The sequence below is a fragment of the Tasmannia lanceolata genome, unplaced genomic scaffold, assembly GCF_043159265.1.
Source record: "Tasmannia lanceolata isolate RefF3 unplaced genomic scaffold, GAP_Taslan_0.1 ptg000019l, whole genome shotgun sequence".
Lineage (NCBI taxonomy): Eukaryota > Viridiplantae > Streptophyta > Magnoliopsida > Canellales > Winteraceae > Tasmannia > Tasmannia lanceolata.
In genome coordinates this window covers 6,315,201-6,339,599 of record NW_027518696.1, presented here as the reverse complement: position 1 = coordinate 6,339,599, position 24,399 = coordinate 6,315,201, and the positions used below count along the sequence as shown (strand labels likewise).

The window sequence follows — 24,399 nt, the reverse complement described above, 5'->3', positions numbered from 1 at the left end:
TGCTGTATTTATTTTTACTATGAATACGCTTTTATTCCCTCCCTCTCTCCCTCTCTCTATTTGTCTTTCTCAGTCTCACTTTTTACTAGATTTTGTTTTATTCATCTGCTTTCATCTAAGATGACGGTTTTTGGCAGATTTTATAGGGCGATGATATATTCTCACACACTCTAGGATAATTCGCACCCTTGTGGTTCTCTGCTGCAAAAGTGAGCCACGAATGAAACAATTTTCTTTTCCAAACAATTCTTGCAATCCAAACAGGGCCTAAATTGGAATTACTTCTTCCCATGATTTATATAAAGGAATAGTGTGATTTTGGTTAATTTAGAGGGATTTTAGAATAAGTAAAATTTGAATAGGATTAATCCAGGTTTTTTTTTTCTTGGTTGATAAGCTGTATGTTGTTTTGCTGTTATTTAATTGCTCCCTCCAGTTCTTTGCATATCAGCACATGAAAAGGTTCCTCTTCATTTGACAGGATATTCAAACTGCAACTTGATGGTGGGTAAACCCATCAACTTTGTTTTTTTTTTTAAACTTTTCTAGGCATCTAAAGCACTTCTTTTCTAGGCATCTAAAGCACTTTTATGTTACAAAGCACACCATATTCCCGTCCTAAATACATTTAATTTTACATCTTTTGAAGAACTTCGAATATCTGCTATCCTCCATATATCTATGATCTTACTAAATTGCAAATATTCCAGGATCTTATTTATTAAGAAGGCTTTTTTGAATTTCTCTCATATCTATGTATGATTTGTTTTAGTTCATGCATCTCAGGATCACATATTTATGACCTTTTCTTCATCTTCTCAATTTAACTAATGTTAGGGGCCTTGATTTCAGGCCTTGCAAGGACAAGAAGATGCATGTCGCAATAGTAGTCGAAGGTAAAATATTTCCCATTTTCTTTTATCTTCTTCCAATTTTCTTTGTTTCTTTTTTTCAATTCATTATAACAGAACACCCATTTGGAAAAATATTGGATTTTTGGACTGGGTTGATTGGCCTTTGCTCAATTTATTGCTCAATTTTAGCAAAGTTCCTCATTACTTGGGGCACTTTTGTCTAATTTGATAACATTTCTGTTGCTTTCTTGGGATCTTCTCATTGCATTTTAGATCAAAGGGATCTTCAGATCCCAATTTCTCCGCTGAGATTGAGGTGGGGATTTTGTGTTCTCTCCATTTCTCCGCTCAGATCCCAATTTCTCCGCATCACTTACTGAAAAAACAAAAACATTATCATTTTTTGGAAACTTTCTTTTAAAGAATGATTATATCAACCTCACATTGAGGGTGTTTATCCGGCTTTCGAATCATAATACTTTCTAAGACAACTTAGACTGAAATGGATTTTCCTACTTTTTGCCTTTCAGTAGAATCTTTTTGAATAACTAACCATCGTTATAAAGCTTGAAGGTATGAGCTGAGTTTTAAGTTCATTTATTGTTTCTTAGTACATGCCTATATACCTTGCATTTTGTGTCAGTTCATGCATAAATTTCTTGCTGTATTGTTTGAGCTTTATTTTGGCCACTACACTCTATGTATGCTTCCATTGTGAGATTGACATGGAGCTCTTCCAGCATGATATATAAAAGAACTTCACCAGTATAAGTAGCCTACTTTCATCTTATTGGAAATGGGTTCCGTTGAAACTAGCCAAGAAACTTCCATTTAGTTTTTGTACATGGGTATCCCCAATGCCATTTAATTAATTGGTGATCATTGTTCTGCATGCTTTATAATCTTTTGGCTTTGGATCTCCACAAACAAGTCCACTCTTGATATAATTTGCCTTTTTCCATGTCTTTTGCTCTATTCAAACAAAAAACTCTGTTCAATTTACCATTGCTTTGGTTTTTGCATTATTGGATTGGAAGGAATCTTGATGTTCAACTCGCTCATGTTCCATTTCAGGAATCTACGAATGGCTGATTGGAGGGAACGTAGTGGGGCTTTATCGGATTCAAGATCTGGTTTAGCCAACGATGTGTGCTTCTTTCATTTGTTGCAATCATTCGATACTTATGGAACCTCTACTGTGTTATGTTATTTGCACCCATGCTTTTTTTGGCAATTATATAATACTGTTTTTCCTAAAAATAAATCTTTCTTTTCTTAATATACATTCTTCTAATGCTATCAACATCTTCCATAATCACCTGCCTTGATAACATTGACTCCAGAGGCAGGTTATCTTTAAGCTATTCACCCATCCTAAGGGAATGAAGTGCAGACTGCGGACCACAATATAAATGTTAGAATACGATACACCAAATTATGTATTGCCATTAATCATCATGTTCGCAGGTCTAACCTCATTGTATTTCCTACAACCCATTCATGCCTTTTCTTCATCGAGACCGATACTTTTTTACATTTCATTTTCCCATCTTTTTTCCCAATTCCAAGCCCTTCTCTGAAATAAAATCTACTACTTTTTTCAATCATATTTACCATTCAACCCACATATTTTCAATCCTACCCCCTCCTTTATGCTTTTTAACAAAGGCACCCACTAAAGCCACATAATTTCAATCTTACCCCGCTCCTTTATGGTTTTTTAATAAAAATCTATGGGTGATCTTAACCATCCGATTTAAGAGGAATTATGGAAACCTCTATAGATTGGAGGGCTTGGATCAGCTTATGGAAATGATTTTTGGGGCACAACGTATTTATGTTGTGTTCCATCACATCGACGGTTTGGATCAACCTATGATGTGGTTCGTCCAGTTCTTTGTTGGCCCGTGCATCGCACGGGGTTTTTTACTAGTATATATATATGAGGAAAGTGTTGGTGCGCTCGAGTGCCCAATCACATGTGGGCCCACTTTGTTAGGATGAACCAAAGCATTCATTTGAAAGGCCCTTACATAGATGGGGGTGTACCACAAATCAGCTCCATAGGATCATCCTAACCCATCCATTTGTGGAGGTCAAAATAGACAGACATTGTTTGTCCACAAATCTGCCCATTTTTGCCCTCCACTTTTGGAGGGGTTAGGATGATTCAATAGACCTGATTTTTGGTACACACCCTATCTAAGATAGGGCCTTGCAAATGAATGGTTTGGATCACCACAAAAAATGTGGGACCCATGTGATTGGGCACTCGAGCGCACCAACACTTTCCTCATATATATATATATATATATATATATATATAGAGGAAAGTGTCTCTAGTCTCTCCCCTAGATAAGCTTATCTACTCCTCCCTTTAAAAAAACACAGTGGGCCCACGCTGTTTGGATGATCCAAAGCATTCATTTGATAGGTCCTAACATAGATAGGGTGTGCCCAAAAAATCAGCACCAAAGGGTCATCCTAGAACTTCATTTTGTTGGGCACACCGTGTCCAAAATGGACGCATATAAACGTCGACGTTTATATGTGTCCATTCTGGGTACCACAAGGCACCACAAAATGAAGTTCTAGGATGACCCTTTGGTGCTGATTTTTTGGGCACACCCTATCTATGTTAGGACCTATCAAATGAATGCTTTGGATCATCCAAACAGCGTGGGCCCACTGTGTTTTTTTAAAGGGAGGAGTAGATAAGCTTATCTAGGGGAGAGACTAGAGACACTTTCCTCATATATATATATATATATATATATCTTTGGTTGAGTTATGTCCATGTAGTAAACTAGATCCAAAAGCGATCAAGTGCATTTACTTGCCAATCCATTATCTCAAAAGGGCCGCAAGTGTAATCATAACCAGTCACGTAAGAAATTTGTGTCTATGGATGTCACGTTTTTATAGCATATTCGTTTATTTTTGTCAAGTCGAACCTCTCTACAACTAGAGAATCTCACTCGAACCGGAGGTGAACAGATTCTTCCATCCTATAACTCTTTTCTATCACCTGGTCCGCTACCTAATCACCCATACCAACCCAAGCTTTTAAATTTCGGTTTCAGTTGGCACAGAAACGGAAACATTTCAATTTCGGTGGAAATCTTGTTAAATCACGGAAACATATGGAAACATATGGAAATGATGAAATTTTAAGATGAAAGCTTAGGAAATGCTAGAATAAGCACAAATACATACTTAGAAACCCTCACATAAACAAGAAAGCCATCCATAATGGCTTAACCAATGTGTTGTCGCACAAGTCGGGAACAGTAAAGTCAATAAAGAGGAACAATGAAATGAATTAAATTATAAGAAAGTATAACGGCCAGTCTCCCCTCAAGGACTCCAACTCTATGTCAATACCACATCGAGTTATGTGGTATTATCGGTCCCATGCCGATCTGACATCCCTTGCAAACTTTGTTGTGCAATTCAATGGTGCTGCCATCTTTCCATTCTCCGTCGTTCCGACCATTTCGGTCGAATTTCAGGAAATTTGGTCAGAAATAATCACGTGGAAGAAATATATTGAGATTTTGTTTCAGTGGGGATGGAAATGGAAGTTTCAGGGAAATTTCGGGAAAAAGTAAAACCATGTACCAACCTGGCCTTACCTCTTATTCAGGTTAGTCAATTGTTCATTCTCCTTTAGATCCCATAAATCCTACCATTGATGATTCTCATTTACCTATTGCTATTAGGAAATGATAGCGTGCTTACACTACACATCCTATCTCTAACTTTATTTTTTATGGGCCATTCTCTCCTTCCTATATGTCCTTTGCTTCTGCAATATCATCTGTTTTTGTACCTTCCAGTGTGTTTGAAGCCATGTCAAAAGCAGAATGGAGGGATGCAATGGCTGAGAAGTGAATGCATTAGAAAAAATGGGACTTGGTAACTAGCTTCTTCCACATGGGAAGAGAGTGGTGGGATGCAAATGGGTTTATAATGTAAAGGCTGGCACAATAATCTAGGAGTGATCCATTATTCAGTAGTGTTCATAGCACCTTGTATCTAGGAAGTGCTCCGTTATTCGGTGGTCTATTATTCTAATTTCAGCACAATGGAGACACATACAGAATATATCCTGATGTGACGTATGCATGCAATAACAGCACAAAGAAACAACATAATGCCGCAACTCAACACCAAGGAAAGGAACATCAAGATAAATATAACTTCTGAACCACAGAAAGCCCCTCCCACCTTAGCTAGCAACTCCACTTGCTATATTCACTCAGTTCATTTTGTTGGTAGAATCAAATCTTTGGCACCAAAGAAGTAAAAGGGCACAGAGAGAATGCTAATTGCCACTACGAATATATATTTATATAGATTTATATATATTTATATTTATATTTATATTTAAACAAGTAATATATTTATATATATATATATATAAATAAATTGATAATAAAAATACGAGCATGGACATCTGGGCAAACATTTGCAAAACAATATCTCAAAAATAGAAACATCTACAGCAATAGTGAGGCAACCCAACAGAAGTTTCGCAATGATACTTCTGAATGCTTCCTTCAAAATGGTAATTATTTTATTGACCAGCAGTATGTTATATTACTAATAAAATCTCAATCAGGCATTCTGTTCATTTCTAGAAGTTTCAGGCCAGTTCAGATGCCAATCTGAACTACATAGGAATGAGTGGTGATTTAGACATATTTCAGAAATGAGTAGCAAGACAGACCTGAGAAAAGTATCCCTGAAATGCAGATCCATATAAGGGAGTAAGATCAACCCCATAATAATTCTGTTGCTGCCAAAAGAGCGCCTAGGATAGAAAATCAATACAGTTAGGACAAACTATCTCACAGCAAGAAAGCCACATATATGTTTCAAATAAAATACCAGATTTAATACACACACACATGCATATACATATATGTGTACATGTATATGAGGAATGACCACATGCATCCTGGATGAATTTCACTACCATGTTTCCAAGTAATGTACATATGAGGCAGAGTAATTGATCTAACAGATTCATGTATTAGGCATAACCTTAGATGGTTAAATTCTCAAAAGTAATTATGATTGGGTGATTACAAATACCTGATCAAGATCCATAAAAAGACAATAAAAACCATGAATCTAAGAGATTCATGTAGTAGGCATAAACTTAGATGGTTAAATTCCCAAAAGTAATTATGACTGGGTGATCACAATTCACAAATATCTGATCAAGATCCATAAAAAAGAAAATAAAAACCATGAATACATAAAGGTCCAGATTCAGAGACCAATAGAGGCACTCAAGATATGCTTATAATGGTCGATTTTTTACCTGCAGGCAATCAGAGGTGAAAGCTGCCACGTGAATGGTTCATCTCAGTCAAGGTATGACCCTTGTCAAGAAAGGGCTAGGAAGCATGGCAATACAATGCATCCACTATGTCTTTGGTATGAGAGGAATGAAATCTTTCCACTTATGTCTTTTCCAAACTAGAGAGAATTGTATAAAAAAGGGCCATACCGCACTACCATTTCTTAAGGGAAAGCTTATGATAAACTTTTGAAGATTGGATGAGCTTATGGATAAACCATTGCCCTCAAGGTAGACTACAAGATGGATGTTCCACGCCCCAAACCCTTGCCAAGCCACTGAAGCTGCAGCAGCAATGACAACCCCACCTCACCTTCATCTTTTTACCTCTAAAGCCAACAAGCCCTAAACTTGAAAACTAGATTCTTCAAGTTTCTTATGCCTAGATTGGCAGAACCTCAGTTGGCTCCCAACAGAGCTCGGTATGCATGCTAGTGAGGTAGGCAAGCAAAATCAATCATGACATGCCCTCGCCTATCAGGAGATGGAGTGTGCAATTAGAGAGCTGTGGTAAATAGGTGAGGCTCAAAGGCATAAGAGGTGAATTTTGAAAAGGGTGCATTGGTAAGAAGAAGAGTAGAAGCAATTAAATTACATTAAAATTGCTTATAAAACTCATAGAGAGAATTTGAAAGAAGAAAGCACTATCGCACCACATATATCTTTCAAGATAATCTTGCAAGAATAAAGAGCAACATTCCACGGTAGAAATCTGCAATTATGGATATGGTACATAACTTCATCTACGTGCCGGTAGAACAAGCATTTCTACACTGATTCTAAACCCAAATGTCTGTATGCATATTTGCCTATCAAAAATCTGAAACGTGCAAAAATTTCACTTGCAAAGACAAATTTGTACTCAGAGAAACCACAACCAAACTCTACTCCGAAAGGAATGAAAACATTAAAACAATTAGCATACTAAATGACCTTTTTGGCGTAAGTAAGTTAGGATTGAACCTCTGACCTACTAGATGACATTGTACTAAAAGTTACTACAAAAGAAGACTTTATGATTCACTCCCCCCTTAGCCCTCTTTTTTTCTCTTGTTATTAATTTTTGTTTCTTCTTATCTGCTTTGTATCTTGACCACCTCAGTCTTTTTTTTTCAATAAAATCAGCTACCATTATAAAAAAATAAAAAAATAAAAAGATTTTATGATGCAGTTCCTAAACAGTATCAAATGGACAAAGCGTGGTTCTTAGAATTTGATTTTGACTTAAAGCATATGCTCTATAATAAAGGGTAAGGCATCCTCTGTACATTTACTCGAAAACTAATTCTTTTACATATCGTGAAACATTTACAAATGTAGCAATCATGTAATGTTGGACGATTTCAGGGGATTTGTTAGAAAAATAAAAGCAATAAAAATAAACAAGTCAACCTCCCAAAAGTACCTTATTTGCAATTTCAACAAACAAATATTCATCGCTGAAGGGCGCCATATGTATCCTATAAGAGTTACCAATTTAAGAAGTAAGAACCTGACTCTTGTCATAAAGCAAATAAAGGTCAAATGCAGAGCATAACTTTAGAACATCGATCATAAAAGCCAAACATACATACCAATTGGCATACATGCAACAAAGTTCATAAGAGCACTGGAAAAAACTTCAAACAGATATAAAAAAGAGGCGTCTAGAGTGAGTTAATCACATACTATGCATTTTTTTTAATGGTAATCACATACTATGCATAACAGTGGCAAAAAACCCCTAATTACAAAACAAAAACAAAGGAGAGAGAGAGACATATATTAGTGTTGTGCAGATGTCTTATATTCTGGTAGTGATTTATCACCCTAGCGGACTAATGGGTGTGGCGAACACGCAGGTTGAGAGGAGATCTATGATAGGCTATGTGTTGCCCAATTCTTAGAAGGCTTCACTTCAATCTACGAATACCTTGTATGTGACAGAGGCGAGCATATGGAGCCGACAACCATTATCTAATAGTCAATGGAATAGTACAGTAATTTATCTGTTTTCTTTCTTTTTTTCTAATTTTAGTAATCATTTCTATATCATTTTTCTCTCTAGAAATCTGCTATTCCAAGATAATAAATGAAATAATCAGGAAAAGGTCAAGGATGCATGAATAGAATAAACTTCCGAGTTCCACAACTGTGCATCCATCTATGGTTAGACAAATATTCTATGAACAAGCGGGTACAAGTAAAATACTGCCCAAGGACTGAAGCAAAAAATATGAAAGAAATAAAACAACATGGATGAAAAGAAAGATGAATGAAACAAATATATCAGCTTCCAAGAGGAATAGTACAGTAATTTGTCTGTTTTCTTTTTTTTTTAACTTATTAATCATTTCTATATCATTTTTCTCTCTAGTAATCTGCTATTCCAAGATAATAAATGAAATAATCAGGAAAAGGTCAAGGATGCATGAATAGAATAAACTTCCAAGTTCCACAACTGTGCATCCATCTTTTTTTGAATGGTAGCAGTTATATTAAAAGAAGACTGAGGGAGTCCCCCTTACAACACAGAGAATTAAGACAAAACTAAAGCAATACAATTATGGCGGGAGAGAATCATAGAGTTCTAAAGCCTGCAGCGATACTCCAACTTTTGCTAAATTATCTGCTACGTCATTAGCAGAGCGCCTCACATGGTTAAAAGTTACCGGCCGCCCCTGTAAGATATCTGTAATCTCGTCAAAGAATTTAAGAAAGCGCCACGGGGGAGTCCGAGGTCCCCTGAGCCATCTTATAACATTCAGCGAGTCACCCTCCACAACACAACTGTCTGATCTTTCCCTAACCAAGCTGACTATGCCTTGATGCGCTGCCCTTACCTCAGCCTCATTCGAATCCGCTATGCCGAGTGGCCCAGAATAAGCCTTCAGGACGACACCGTTGCTATCTCGTAATACTCCACCAATCCCTGCAGGGCCTGGGTTGCCCAAGCTTGAACCATCAAAATTTAATTTTAAGTGCCCTTCTTGAGGAGGGCTCCAATGCTGAAAGGGTACCTGCTGAACTTCCTTGCTATGGCACACTACCGTCCACCCTTCCCAGAGATCAAATGCCGAGACGAAACGGAATACCGGCAAGGCTCTAGCCCAGGAGATAGTAAGCGAAATTACCTTAATAAATAAAAAGAACGGAGATTTAGCTTTCCCATCAAAGATCCGAGAGTTCCTTTCTGTCCATATTACCCATAAAACCGCCATTAAGGATAGCCACCACAACCTCTTTCCCTTGCTTCCCCAAGGTATACATCCCCAGCCGGCAAACAAATCTTGCAAACATGAAGGGAACACCCATATGATGCCAAATCGACCTAGCAGCCTCCCCCAAATCTCCCTTACTACTCGACAGTGTATGAATATGTGATCAACCGACTCCCCTGATGCAAGGCATAAAGTACAGTGATCGACAATCAGCATGTGCCTTTGACGCAGGAAGTCCACTGTTTGTATTCGATTTCTTAACGCCGCCCACCCGAAGAAGCAGACTCTAGGGGGCGCCTTTGTTTTCCACACCTTTGCTATCAGATGATTAATCTCAAAAGGCACCAACCTATTATAAAAAGACTTTACCGAGAAACTGCCTGAAGACGTTGCGGCCCACAACCTTTTGTCTTTCCCAGAGACTCTCACATAATTCTGCTCCAGAATCTGAAATAAGTTCGTCACTGATGGTAATTCGCGGTCAAAGAAATTCCGACGGAAAGGAGGCTGCCATATAACTTTTCCTCCAACGTAATCAAAACAATCTTTCACGTAGAGATACTTATTCGCTGCCACTAGATAAAGATCCGGGAATAGGGCTTGGAGCGGTACAGCCGAACACCACCGCATGGGCCAGAACGATATCCGCTCGCCGGAGTACACACGATACGTTATTTCACGATCAAATAGCGGTAAGAGGCTGAGAATATCCCGCCAAATCGTCACCCCCGGTTTGTTGAATGTATTCAAGGAAGTCCATTCACCTGGAGCAACACCATATTTACCTGATATTACTCTAGCCCATAGTCTTGACTTCTCTTCACCAAACCTCCATAACCATTTACCCATCAATGCTTGATTGACCTGCTTGATCCTCCGAATACCTAGGCCTCCCCCTTGAAGGGGCATACATACTGATTCCCAACTCACTAGCGCCAGGACCCGCTTCGACGGTAAACCCCCCCACAAAAATCGTCGTTGAATCTGTTCAATGCGCTTGACCACAGACACCGGGCATTTGAATAATGATAGCTGATAAATGGGTATATTGGCCAAAGCAGCTTTGATCAAGGTTAACCTGCCACCTTTAGATAATAAGTTCCTCTTCCATGTATCCAGCCTTCGCTCAATTCGATCCACAATGTGATCCCATGCACTTTTTCGAGGTCGACCTATTCCCAGAGGCAATCCCAGGTAAGAAGCAGGCAAACTCTGCAAGGAACAACCCATAATCGTCGCTAGATCGGAAGCATCTTCGGCGGACATATTCAAAGCGTAAAGACGAGATTTTGAGAAGTTAGAACGAAGACCTGTCACTAACTCGTAGCACCGAAGAATAGCCTTAAGATTTAGAATCTTTAAGGCCTGGGAAGAACTAAAGAGTAAAGTATCGTCCGCGAATTGCAAATGCGAGACCTGAAACCCAGACTCACTACAATCTACCCCGGAAATCAACCCCTCCATTCGACCTTTCTTCAGCATCACGCTGAGGGCTTCCGCTATAATGACAAATAGAAAGGGAGAGAGAGGATCCCCCTGTCTTAATCCTCGAGACGATTGGAAAAAACCGTGTGCAGAGCCATTAATCAGAACTGAAAAGTGAGCTGAAGATAAACAAGTACGGATCCACCCACACCATGTTCTCCCGAAACCCATTCTTTGAAAGAGGTAGTCCAGACACTGCCAGTCCACCCTGTCATACGCTTTTTCCATGTCTAGCTTACAGATAATACCTTGCTTCCCTGACTTTGCCATGATATCCACCATTTCATTGGCTACCATCGAGCAGTCTAAAATTTGTCGTTGGGCAACAAAAGCACATTGATTCTCTGAGATGATAAGGGGGAGAACCCTCTTGAGCCGATCCGCCAACACTTTAGACAAGAGCTTATATAAACACCCTACCAAACTGATAGGCCTAAACTCGGAAATCTTCACTGCTCCCTTAACTTTGGGGATGAGAGCAAGAAAGGTGGCACCTGTCCCCCGATCCAGCTTCAACCCAGCATGGAACGCTTGAAAGAAGGCCATGACGTCTCCCTTTACGTACTCCCAACACTCCTGAAAAAAAGCAAGACAGAAACCGTCTGGCCCCGGCGCTTTATCACGATGCAAGGAGAACACCCCTTTCTCCACCTCTTCAGCCAAAAAAGGGCCTTCAAGCCCCGAGCGACTTAAAGCGTCAAGCGAGGTAAAGCTCACCGCATCTAATGTAGGTCGTAAAATATCTTCTGTTGAATATAACTGCCGGTAGTAATCTAAAATTTCCTTAGTAATCACCTCTTTACAATCCGAAAGTGTACCCTGCACTTCTAAAACCTCAATCCTATTATTCCGCCTCCGTGCACTGGCTATGTTGTGAAAGTAAGCAGTATTTTTATCTCCTTGCTTGAGCCAACTAACTCGGGATTTCTGTCTCCATAAAATTTGTTCCTGGAGGAGGCATCCTTTATGTTCCTCCTTAAGTTTTCCCAACTCATGCAACTCATCCTCTGTAGCTGACCGCGCTTCATCGGCCAATGATAAGACCCGCATCCGATTTTGTAGCCAAGATTGTCGCTCGCGGAGAGCCTCTTTTCTGAGAGAGTCCCACTCTATGAGTCTTTTTTTCACATAACGAAGTTTAGCCCCTATGACCCAATCGGCTGTCCCTTCCACTTTATGTGATTCCCACCATCCGCCCATCCGCTTGATCATGTGAGGAATTTCTAACCATCCTAACTGAAATCGAAAAGGTGATGGACCCCATGAATCCAGTCGTGGATCCAGAACTATCGGGCAATGATCAGACACTGAATGTACAATCGCCTTTTGACACACTGACGGGAACAAGGAAAGCCATCCGTTGCAGAACAAGAATCGATCTAAACGGCTCTTCTGGGAGTTTCTGGACCAAGAGAATTTAGCCCCCATTAGTGGAATATCGAGGAGTTCTGATTCAGCAATGAAATCGGAAAACTCTAACATATGTTGGGAAATTCTGCGACAGCCTTGTCTTTCTTCTACCCGTCTGACTATGGTGAGACAAATATTCTATGAACAAGCGGGTACAAGTAAAATATTGCTCAGGGACAGAAGCAAAAAATATGAAAGAAATAAAACAGCATGGATGAAAAGAAAGATGAACGAAACATCAGCTTCCAAGAGGCATTCAATTAAAACCTCATTGCTGGAAATATGACAAAGGCAATGAGTACAGGATAGCACGCCACATCAGTTGTAACCTTCTACGCTATGACTACATGCAGTTAAATCAAACTTGTTATTGTCAACTAGCCAGACTCTAGAAATGGAATGCTTGAGTTCATGTAGCAAAACTTGCGTAACTTAGATGAAAGTTGAAACAAAAAAAAATGAAAAGATTTATTCCGCGTCTACCAAAAGCTGCAACTGACTGTGTTGAAACTCATTCCCATGATCTTTCTACTCCGAAAAGGAGCATAAAGTTTTTCTAAGCCACTCAAACAAAATTATCTCGAGAATTAAACATGTTCGCATACCAGAAAACTCAGAAACTTTCATAACATCAACGCACCATCCATTTCATGAAATTTTTCACAAGAAAACTACAAAACTTTTACTTGCACTCCAGGATAAAAGGCCATAGACAAGCATAAGCAGAAACAAGCTAGCATTAATTGCACTGGAGATAGACCAATGCAAAGTCACATAAATATACTCCAAAAGCATATTAAAGGTCACTTTAATTGCAACACTCACCTCCCAGTCGTTGGAAACATCTTTCCATTTGGGACGAGGAACCGATCTCTTGCAATCACATAGGACTCCAGCATTCTTTCATTGACTAATAAGGTGCCTAAAATTGAGCAAGGAGTTAGATGTCAAAAATATGTAACAATACAAGTAGTTTTACACTATAAATAAAGCGAAAAGAAATGTAGTTCTTCAAGAGCCTAAAGCAAAACAATATGCAGACAAATAATAAAAGGGGCAAACAATAGAGTAACCAGTAAGCAGATGTCACCACAACCAGAAATAAAATTAATAGGAACTAATAGTAAAATGGAAAAAGCAAAATATGTAACACCAAGGAGGAAACGGAAGAAATAAAAAACAACAACCGATTGATCGGATTTACCAGGTGCTCAAACTGATAATCGAATCTGCAGGCTCCCCAAGTCAGCTATTTTTAACACATAAAGAAACATGGATTTTGACCAAGTGAACTAGTCCAACGCCAGCAAACTAACAACAAATTAGATGGACCAAAAATCACATTCACATCACCCTCAACAAATGTGTAAGTGTTTTTGCACTCATCATGGATAGTTTTTCAATCGTATTGCCATGCATGATTTTAAATTTCCCAAAAATTTCCCCGAAATGAACGAAAGGATTCCATTTCCATCCCCACCAAAACGAAATCTACATTATTCCATTTCCCTGAAATTTTGACTGAAATTCTTAAAATTCAACCTCAACTCAACAAAGCCTTTGTCCCAAACTAGTTGGGGTCGGCTAAATGAATCCTTTAGAAAAAAAATCATGAAGAAGGACGTTATTATCAGAACCACAAAAAATGGAACGACGTTATTATTTGCATTTCATTTCATTTCATTAATGTAGAGAATAATGTTTGGAAGGCAACATCATTGAACAGCACACTAAAGTAGTTGTATTTTATGCATGCAATGTCATATCAGCATGGGACCAATAATACCTCAACTGTATGAGGTATTGGCATCGAGTTGGAATCCATAGCGGGGTCAGCATGCGACCAATAATACCTCATAACTGTATGTAGTATTGGCATCAAGTTGGGGCCCATAGAGGGGAGACTATTCATTGTAGTTTCTTATACTTTACTACAATGTACTTCTTATTGACTTTACTGTTCTAGACATGCAGGACAATGCATGTCACTAGGTGTTCGATGTGATTAAGCCATTATGATGGTTTTGTTGCGTATGTGATGGTTTCTAAGTATGTATTTGTGCTTATTCTAACATTTTCCAAAGTTTCACCTTAAAATTTCATCATTTGCATATGTTTTTTAAAAATATCAAAATTTTCATCATTTGCATATGTTTCCATAATTTTACAAGATTTTCACTGGAATTTCCACTGAAACTGAAATGTCTCTGTTTATGTGCCAACCGAAACCGAAATTTAAAACTATGTACATGGATTTAAATTTCCCCGAAACGACAGAAATGTTTCCATTTCCATCCTCACCGAAACGAATTCTACATGATTTCCTTTTTACGTCATTATTTCTCTGATATTTTGACCGAAATTCATGAAAGTCGACCGAAATTCCCAAAATTCGATCAAAATTTCCAAAATTCACCCAAAATGGTCAGAACAAGGAAAAATGGAAAGATATTACATTAATGTAGAGACTGGCATTTGATAGGCAACATCATTGAAGTGAATAACAAAGTAACCGTATATTATGCATGGGATGTCAGTCGGCATGGGACCAATAATACCTCGTAACTCTGTAGTATTGACATAGAGTTGATGTCCTTAGGGGACTTTCTTATACTTCATTTCATTGTACTTCTTTAATGACTCAATTGTTCCAGACATGTGCGACAATGCATGTCACTAGGTGTTCGATATGCTTAAGCCACTAAGGATGACTTTCTTGCTTATGTAGTTATGTGATGGTTTAGTTGTGCTTATTCTAGCATTTCCCAAAGTTTCATCTTAAAATTTCATCATTTGTATATATTTCCATTTATTTCCATGATTTTACAAGATTTCCACCGAAACCGAAACTGAAATTTAAAACCTTGCGGCTTGCGTACATATAGAACAGTTAAAAACACATTGAATGCCCACTATATAGATAATTTCAAAACTATCCTTGGAGAAGCACACCAAAAATAAATTTGATAGCATTGCACACATTAGTCTGACCAGGTGATGAATTAAAGCCAAAATACAAGGCATTTGCACAACATTTTTCTTATTTTTCTGTGCTTTTTTATACTTTCAAAGCATTCTAAACGGTGTACTTGAAAGAGGTACCATATTTTATGTTTTATTTGTCGTTTTAGAGTTTATTCTGTAGTATTTTCATTTTTATATGTATTTTTTTTTTTTTAAATCATTTTTTTGTAATATTTACAGTTAGCATTCGGTACGATAAATGGTTGGTTTCATTGATGTATTGTACTAAATTTGATCTTAATTAGACCCATCAAGAGCGAATATCATGCTTAATGTAGATGTTTTAAATAGTACAATTCTCTTTTTGTTAAATCTAACTGATATAATAGTTTTTACAATGAAACAAAAGGATGAATTAACGGTTTCTTATATGTTTCTAACAAAATTTCACTTTTTTATTTTTTTCAAATTTTAACTAGTAAAAAAATATCCGATCGCAACATCTTTTTTACTAAATGAAACAACAGAATGGACTAAACACTAAACATCCTGTCCCACTGACCAAGAAGAAATGCCGAACAAAATGGTATTGAAAAGTTTGCAAATGAAACATTGTTACTACCCCAAATCTTAGACACTGGCTGGCTGCAAGTAATACGCCAAATAAAATTTAAACTAAACGGCACACCAAAGCAAGGTTTGTCACAAAAAGCATCACTAAGAAATGCTTTGGACCATAACATAACTTTCAATCCCATTGTCAAAATGGGAATATTTGGGCTAGCCTTAGCTTTTGCCAACCAATTTTAAATGGCTATTGAAAGATGTTGGCAACATTGAATTGTTCGATGACACCTAAAGGAGGTTTTAATATAGCTACCTTAGATTTTTCCTGAATTGAAAGAACAAGTTGGGTTTGTCGTCTTGAACATACTATTTATGGTCTCAGGTCTCAAATAGGCACCCCAGTCCGGGTTAGAACGGTTCCACTCAACGTTGCACTTGCACAACGATAAAACAAACATGAAATAGCTCTTTATTCGTGAAGAAATGACCGAATTAGAAAATGAACTTGAAGGACAGGCCATCAAGCATGTCAAGTAATTATGAATGCATTTGCTTAATCCTTCAAACCAGAGATCATCAGCATCAAACAGAAGAACGGGGCTTTGAACACCATTGGAAGGGCACAATAAGAAAAGGCAGTATGGAATGGATACTGTTAATCTTACACCCTTAACAAGATGTCATCCCTCCCTTCTACCAAAATCAGAAAAAACATGAGGTGGCAAGCTTACCCATTGGCTCAGAGATCAGGATATCTGCTTTTTCAGGCAACTCAACCTCCTCAATTTTACCTCTGACCACCTGTAGTTTAAAAGAAAAAAAAAAACTAGAGAGAATGAACAGAGTAAAAAGGTGAGTTTAGCGCAGAAATCAACCTATAACTGCATAATAAGGCACACCGTAATACGTTGCCCCAATGTTGGATTTCCAGAAATCAGTCTGCGTGCATATTCTGCCATTTCAGAGGCCTCCACAGCATAAACATGTTTTGCGCCAGCCTAAATGAAAGCATGGAACTCTAGAATCAATCAGTAAACTTCCCAATCCCAACATAGATGCATACATCCCTAAACACAGAAAAGGTTCTCAATGACAACAGCATACCTGGGCAGCGAATAATGAAAGAATTCCACTGCCAGCACCAACATCAACCACCACACGACCATGAAAATCTGCACGGTTCTCAATGACTGCGGCATAATACGTTCCTGAAATAAGAATGGCATTAGCATGTCAGAGACAAATTGGTTGATACATTGCCCATAAAGGTGGTCATAAATTAAAAAGATGAAATTATTGAAAGGCATTTGTGTCATTACTCATACAGAGGTGATGAGATTTCTTTAATTTTTTGTCTTTCATATTCATTGTAAGGAAATTTAAGTGATTCTGCACAACTTTCTATGTTGAACATGTTTATCAGCCCGATTAGTTCCTTAATGGGAGAGATTTTTATCCTCTCTCCAAAGAACTTTGATATTTCTATAAAATTGACTCCTGTTTAAACAATAGCAAGTCAATGCAATTTTTTAGAAGTAAAAGATTCGCTGTTAATTCAACAGATGAGCAGTTATTAGTCTTCGCTAAAGAAAATTCAAACACATTCCTCGGTAAGAGATGAAAGGTATGGTAAAAGCTGAAATAGAAACAACAAATCACCGAAAGATAATATAACCTGTCCTCACATAATCCTGTAACATATTTTGCTGATGTAGCAGCTGCCCATAATAATGGAAATACATTTTTGCAGATGCAGCCTCTATTTTGTCATCAAACTTGCTTTTAAGAGCTGGAACAGATCCATTTTCCAACCGCACTCCTGGAAATAAAATATGAAAAACAATCATAATCACTTATTTTCAATACAAGTAATAAGTCCAAACAGAAATTCCAGTAATCCATTTTGAGAATGTCTTACAACAATTACCAGTAGCAATAGAAAATTTGCTTTCACTCGTAGAACCACCCAAAAGAAATGTCAAAGACAATATCTTGTTTCTAAAGTAGCAATATTTACATGCACACCTCGGTGACCAAAGCTTGACATTTAACTCGGGCTAATACTGGCCATATAGATTATCCCAAATAAACCTTCTTTTCCCATCGGCATAAGCGGATCAACATTTTATCATTCAAAAAAAAAATATGTGAATCAACATGTCGTTGGTCATAAACTAAGGAACTAAAAGCACATAAAAAATGAATAGATATTCTCAAGAAAAAAGTAGCTGACAGCCATCCGCCCTCATAATGACTACCCCAAATGGCAACAAAACCAAAATCTCACCTTCTTACATTTATCAACTGATTTATCTAAGAAATTCTACATATGAAACATTGACATCTTTGCTCTGTTTCCTCTTCGAAATTCCCTTAAAACACAATCTTCCCTAATCTTAATCATCACATTGCATCGCATCATCTCCCTTAGTGCAGAGTAGAATAATCAGGAGATTTGTCATTTCCCAATCCATGTGGATTAGGCACATGCAATGGGCATCCTCTCATGTCAGTATTTTGAAAAGAACATGTCTAGAATAGACACTAACATGAGGCTTACATGGGGTTTATTTATCACAGGTCAATGCATGCCTCTTATCAAAGGGGAGGCTTTATGATGAAATTCAAAGCGGCAACAACGATTGCAATTATTCTACGGTTTCTATTATTTGGACTTTTGGCCTTGTCACTATCAAAACCTGTGCTGACAAAAAATGAAGGGACCGAAGAAGAGTGAAGCCCTCAATGCCCTCAATGCCCTCAATTCATTACCATTTTTTATTTTCTTCTATCAAAGACGAGAAATTTGTTAAAGACAATAGGAACAAAATGTAAAAAAACATACGCTCCCAAGAATCAATTCCCTTGAAGGGTGAAACCCTCAATTCGTGACAATTTTTATTTCCTCCTATCAAAGACGGGAAATTTAATAAGTATAAAAGGAACAGAACATACAAAACATATGCCTCCCAAGAATCAATTCTCACTCCCAAAGATACTATAAAAAATCAAGGGGAATTGAAACAACAAAAGTAGCACTAGCCAATACACTCATTTGGCTAACCAGCTTGAAGACTACGGCAAAGAAATTTGGCCCTTTATAAAAATACTAAACACTTAAAGATAAGCTACAACTAAGAAACAAGAAGCTCAAAATCATATGCCACAAAAACAATTGGAAAAAAAATCATATTAAAAATGGGAAGTAAACTATAATATTTCAAAGTTATGTACTTATCCCAGTTTTTGTCATGTAATTATGTATGAAGCATCTATTTTCCTTACCATAATACCTGACCATATGTTACATGATACCTGGTTTCGGAAGGAGAAATAACAGGGCTTGACAAATTTTGCTACCTTTCAGGCAAGGCCTTAGTTAAGGATTTTAAAGATACGCCCTGCCAAACTTCTGGGACAAAAATCGCATAAAATCCACAACTCCATCTAAGTTGAAGATTATGGGAAATAGTGACGTTCAAATGTGTCTCCTCAAAAAACATCCCACCAAAGAACTTCAGGAACATCACTACAATGTCTTCAGCAGTCCTTCACCATCCTCTATAGTATTACATGAACATCATTGTCTCCACCAATACTTTAGGTGACCAAGGGTAAAGATTTCAGCAAATGCTCCACCAAGAAATTTGGCGACTCTAACGAAAGCACCTTGGGAAGGAGAAATGATAGAGCCTAACAAATTACGCTACCTTACAGGCAAGGCCTTAGATAAGATTTTGATATGCCTTGCCAAACTTATGGGTCAAAAATCCCACAAATCCTTAACTCCATATAAGCGGAAGATTATGGAAATAAGTGTGGTTAAAATGTGACTACACAAAACACATCCCACCAAAGAACTTCAGGACGCAATTGGTTTCTAAGATCACTTCCAGCTCTTAACAAACATATTGAACTTCCTAATAAATAAATTTTCCCAGTGTATCAAAATGCAGAGGCAGGTCAAAAAGCGGCCGAAGAAAATCCTAGTCGACTCGGCATGATGCGGTCGAGTACTCGGTTGGGGCGTCTGACTACTCGGTTGATGTGGTCATAATTCGGGAGAGTCATAGGAGATTTTCTTGACCCTATAGGGCAAAATGCAGAACAAACGGCAGAACGCGGAATGCGGCCAAGGTAAAAGAGAGTCGATGGGAGTTTTAAAACTATGAATTTTCCTCTCGAACCCAAATCTTGAACATCTTTCAACTAGCCATTTTCTATTATTTTGAACATAGCCTAGAAAAAAAAATGTGCATCCATAAATTTCAGCTGTGATCAAAACTTGCAAGTTCTCTCTGGGACTGAATTGGATCTACCCGTGCTGATTATTGAGAAGCATTCACAGGCGCACTACAGCGAAATTGCTTCGAAGCCATGTGGCTGCAGGTTGAATTTTCGTAGCCAAGATATATGAGTAAAGAGTTAAAGGGATGAATTATGATAGTAATTTCTCTACTATCTTTATTCAATTGCTTTCTAGGAGCCATACAACAAATCTAAGACGGACAAACTTTAATTGTTTAAACCAAATCAGTTACACTTGCAACTTGAAAATGCATATCAGGTTGATCATACATAGGGGGGAAAGTAACAGTTGAAAAGTCGTGAAAAAGAATTATCTCCCAAGTCGGACTCCAGAAAGCTTTACATAATCGGAAGTGTACCATTAAAAAAAACAAAGAAGAAGAAGAGCAGTGAAAGCATATGGTAAAATAGGAAACATGTGACATGGTTATAGATTATGCCAGATAGTTATTAATTGCAGATCACATACCATCCCCTGCAACAATCACTTCACACTTTGCCTGTTCAAATGCATAATGGAAGGCTTTGCTGTCATCTTCTGTTCTAAATCCAATGGCAATTGTCCTTGAATAGGAGCTCTGGTTCAGAAAGAAAACAGTTAAAGAGAAACCATCAGGAAACTGTTTCATGAGACTTCTAATCACATAATTTTTGCTACCCTTGACAAGATCAACCAAAGTGTAGGGAGGAGAGACATACAGTCATATAAACCAATTAAAAAATAACTATTTCATAAACACAACACTAAATAACAATTAAAATTCTGTAAGATAACAAAGACCAAAAAAAATTATTCAAATTAAAGACCACTGACTTAACTGCTCTAGCAAAAGAAAACGCCCGCACATTTAGCAATTGCTGCCTACAATGAAAATAACAAAAAGAAAGGATTCCACAATAAATATACATGTTAGTACACAATTTTCCTTGGGAAAAAGACAAATATACCCCCTCAACTTTCTAACATTTTCAACGATAACCCTGACTTTTCGAAGTCATCAACGACACCCCTTTAGTTTTCAATAATGCTTGTTATGTGACGGGGTGGACGGGAACGAATAAATTGTCCGCCCGGGGGGTGTCCTTGATGAATTTTGAACTTTAGGGTGAAAAGTCAAGGGGTCTACTTCATGGACGGTGAGAAGTCAGGGGGTGTGGTAGATGACTTTGAAAAGTCAGGATTATCGTTGAAAATGTCAGAAAGTTGAGGGGTTGAATCTGTAATTTTTCCCATTTTCCTTTATGTTGGCCACAGAATAAGGTTCACGGTTCTTCCACCGAAGTGTAAAATGCAGAGATGAAAGGACAATAAGCATGTCTAGCTATTTGGAGACATAACTACGGAAGATGGCCTTGTTCATCATGTATGTATACCATGGACTGGTGTATAAAGTCGGGGAGTTTGGATCATTGTGTAAGACACATATACGGGTATGTGTATACAGAATTCACTTAGGTAATGTACCTTTTCTGCCCTTCGATGTTAGATATAATAAAAGGACATTTGGTATAATTTGGTTTGATTTAGTCATATAAATGAGAAGACCAGTCGTAAGGTTGACTTCAACTCCTTTCTCCAAAATTTCGTGTGCTTTGGCTTTGGGATTTTTCTTGAGCTATTTATTATTTCTGTTTCTCTTCTCTACTCAAATAAATCAAAAGAAAGTTGACATGGTATTAGAGAAAAAGATGGTATACGGGATGACTTTGCGAAGAGTGCAGGAAGAATATCTAGAAGAATTTTTTTGTGGAGAAGGAATCTTTAATCCATCTTGGCATGGAGCTTTTGATCTGAATTGATAGGTGCGCCTTTGACTCTCTTTGAACCTAGACTGGGAATTTGAGACCTAGATTGGGTTTTTTTTCCTTATCCATAGAGCAAGTTCATCTCTTTATGAGATTAGGATGAGAAAATCTTCATTCTTTTGAAGAAACCCTAATTTAGGGTTTCATTTTTCAATATCTTGCGATCGTAGGGCGGTTCTTCCATCTCTACATGATTCTTCAGTGAGAAACACTAATTCCCTTTGGGTCGATTAGAAACAGAAACACTAGTTTACTTCCCAGGGTCGGCTAGAAATTTGATTTCACAGATCCCAATTACCCTCGTTGTTTTTGTGCGTCCTAATCTAGATCTGAATCAATTTGTATGATTGAGATCTAGAGTGATCACCAAGATGTTTGGTATCTAACCAAATTCGTGGGTCAGGTTATGGTTAATGTGTGATGGGACATTATGATTGTAGATCTAATTATTGAGAATGATGAGATTCTATTATGTGGGTAGGTTATGTGACTAAGGAACCTTGATCATTTTTAAGAGTGTGCTTTGAAGGACCCCGCAGGTCTTTCTCTTTAAATCTCCATCTAATAATAGAACTCTCCATCACAACATCATAAATATATAACACATTAGTTTTGGATAATTGTATAGTGCTAGTAGCACAATTGAACCTCCTCGAAAAGAGGTGTGACAAAATCTTAGAAGGGTGTCTACTGGTGTGATTAACCCATTAAAATAAAAAAGATAAATCAAACTTTGTATTAATAATGCCATCAAAAAGAGACATCAGTAGCATCTAATTCGCCAGTGATACTTTGAAATTTGTATCTCGAAAATGAATTGCATTAGTTAGATTTAATCAGCATACCTCATCTGTCTTATTGGTTTCCGCATCCTCGCTTATACATGCAGATGTAGTCGGGCCTAATTTGAAAAGCTGGAGAACCAACCAGCTAATTAGTCAATGATATGCAATACTAATCGAGCAATGTATAAGATTAGGTTAACGATACAGGTAAATAAATAAACAAACAACAGCCAAAAAATTGAAAAAATAAAGTCACTACTTTATAATCTAGAAGTAAAAAGTTATAGCATTCCTATCCACCAGTCATTGAACAAAAATGGGCATGGATAGAACCAAAATAAAAAATCCATACATGTATTACTCAAAAGAAAAAACATCATCAGATTGGAAATGTAACATGATTCAATAAACTCGAAAGAAACAAAACAGCTGAAAATGTGCTGAAAATAAAACCTTAAGTCCCGAACTCGCATACAACAAATTGTTGAGATAATTGCACTTATAACGCAATGAAAATCGTTAAACCTGAGTATTTTGGAGATCGAATCGGATGACGGAAGAGCCAGACACCGTATTTTGGTGGAATCTTAGATGCGTGCCTTCGGAATCAGAGATGAAACGAGCTTTTGCGGTTCCAGATTCGTTGGAAGGTGGAGAAGAGCAGGGCGTTGGGAGAGATGAGAGTGGGACGATGGAGGCGCAGATGAACTCCTCTTGTTTGTGCTTTTTCCCTAGAGAAACAGCCATGGTTCTCTCTGCTAGGGTTTTCGGGTAAGGAAATTAGGGTTTCGGTGAAGAAAGCAAAAGCCGGAATAGCAATTTTTTGTTTATGTGGAATTTATATAGATAGTCGGCGAGGAAGGCTACAACAGAGTGCGTTGCTCGGCCCCGAACATAACTACGTTTTTGCTGGGCCCGTCCTTATAGAACGAACTGAACAAGCTCAGTTCGCTTCGTTATCAATATATGGTCGTGCGGATATCGCTTCACTATTTAAATTGGAAAACTACGGTTCTGTGGCCCTTAAGGTTATTTAAAACCTTATGAATGTAGAGTTTCCCTTGACTCATCGATATATCTTATAAATATAAATATCTTCATAAATATTAAAAGAGAAAATGGTTTGTAAGCAGCTGCACAGACAAGCTTGTCTTGTCTGAGCAGAGCTCCCAAACCATTGGGGGATCCACATTTTTGGGGGGTCCAAAGCATTCATTTGGAAGGCCCTTCCATGGATAGGGTGTGTACCAAAAATCACATCAATAGGATCATCCTAACACAATCAAATGTGGAGGGAAAATGGACAGACACCGTGTGTCCGTGTTTCTACCCATTTTTTCCCTCCACAAATGGCAGGGTTAAGATGATCCTATCGGGCTGATTTTTTGTACACACCCTATCCATGGAAGAACCTTCCAAATGAATGATTTGGACCCCCCCAAAAAAATGTAGGGCCACATGTGTTTGTCAGCTCTGCTCGGAGAAGCTTATCCAAGCAGCTACTCACAAACCATTTCCTCATAACTAAAACCAATATACTTATAAACTTCTCTTAGCTATTAAATATCATGTAAATATAAATATCTTTAGCTATTAATGAAACACATATTTTAGAATCTTGGATTTCCTCAAAATCCTAGTTGGGAGAT

General features: G+C 37.8%; 1 protein-coding gene across 3 annotated transcripts in view; it reads right to left on the bottom strand.

Annotated features, from left to right (window-relative positions):
• The window catches only part of LOC143852943 (putative histone-arginine methyltransferase CARM1), a 40,367-nt gene extending 16,785 nt beyond the window's left edge, over positions 1–23,582 (bottom strand). For 2 of the 3 annotated variants that reach the window (XR_013236913.1, XM_077362611.1), the window contains exons 1-10: positions 23,276–23,580; positions 22,811–22,879; positions 20,629–20,737; positions 17,527–17,670; positions 16,956–17,059; positions 16,751–16,849; positions 16,583–16,652; positions 13,146–13,242; positions 7,631–7,685; positions 5,587–5,670 (exon numbers count right to left, since the gene is read on the bottom strand). Coding sequence is in view for 2 of the 3 variants with exons in the window: in XM_077362611.1 (XP_077218726.1) it covers positions 5,587–5,670; positions 7,631–7,685; positions 13,146–13,242; positions 16,583–16,652; positions 16,751–16,849; positions 16,956–17,059; positions 17,527–17,670; positions 20,629–20,737; positions 22,811–22,879; positions 23,276–23,497 (1,053 nt within the window). In the remaining variant the exon portion in view is untranslated. Of the gene's footprint in view, positions 1–5,586; positions 5,671–7,630; positions 7,686–13,145; positions 13,243–16,582; positions 16,653–16,750; positions 16,850–16,955; positions 17,060–17,526; positions 17,671–20,628; positions 20,738–22,810; positions 22,880–23,275 lie in introns of all 3 variants that reach the window. The other variant, XM_077362613.1, reaches the window with a different exon arrangement.
• Positions 23,583–24,399: the final 817 nt, after the last annotated feature.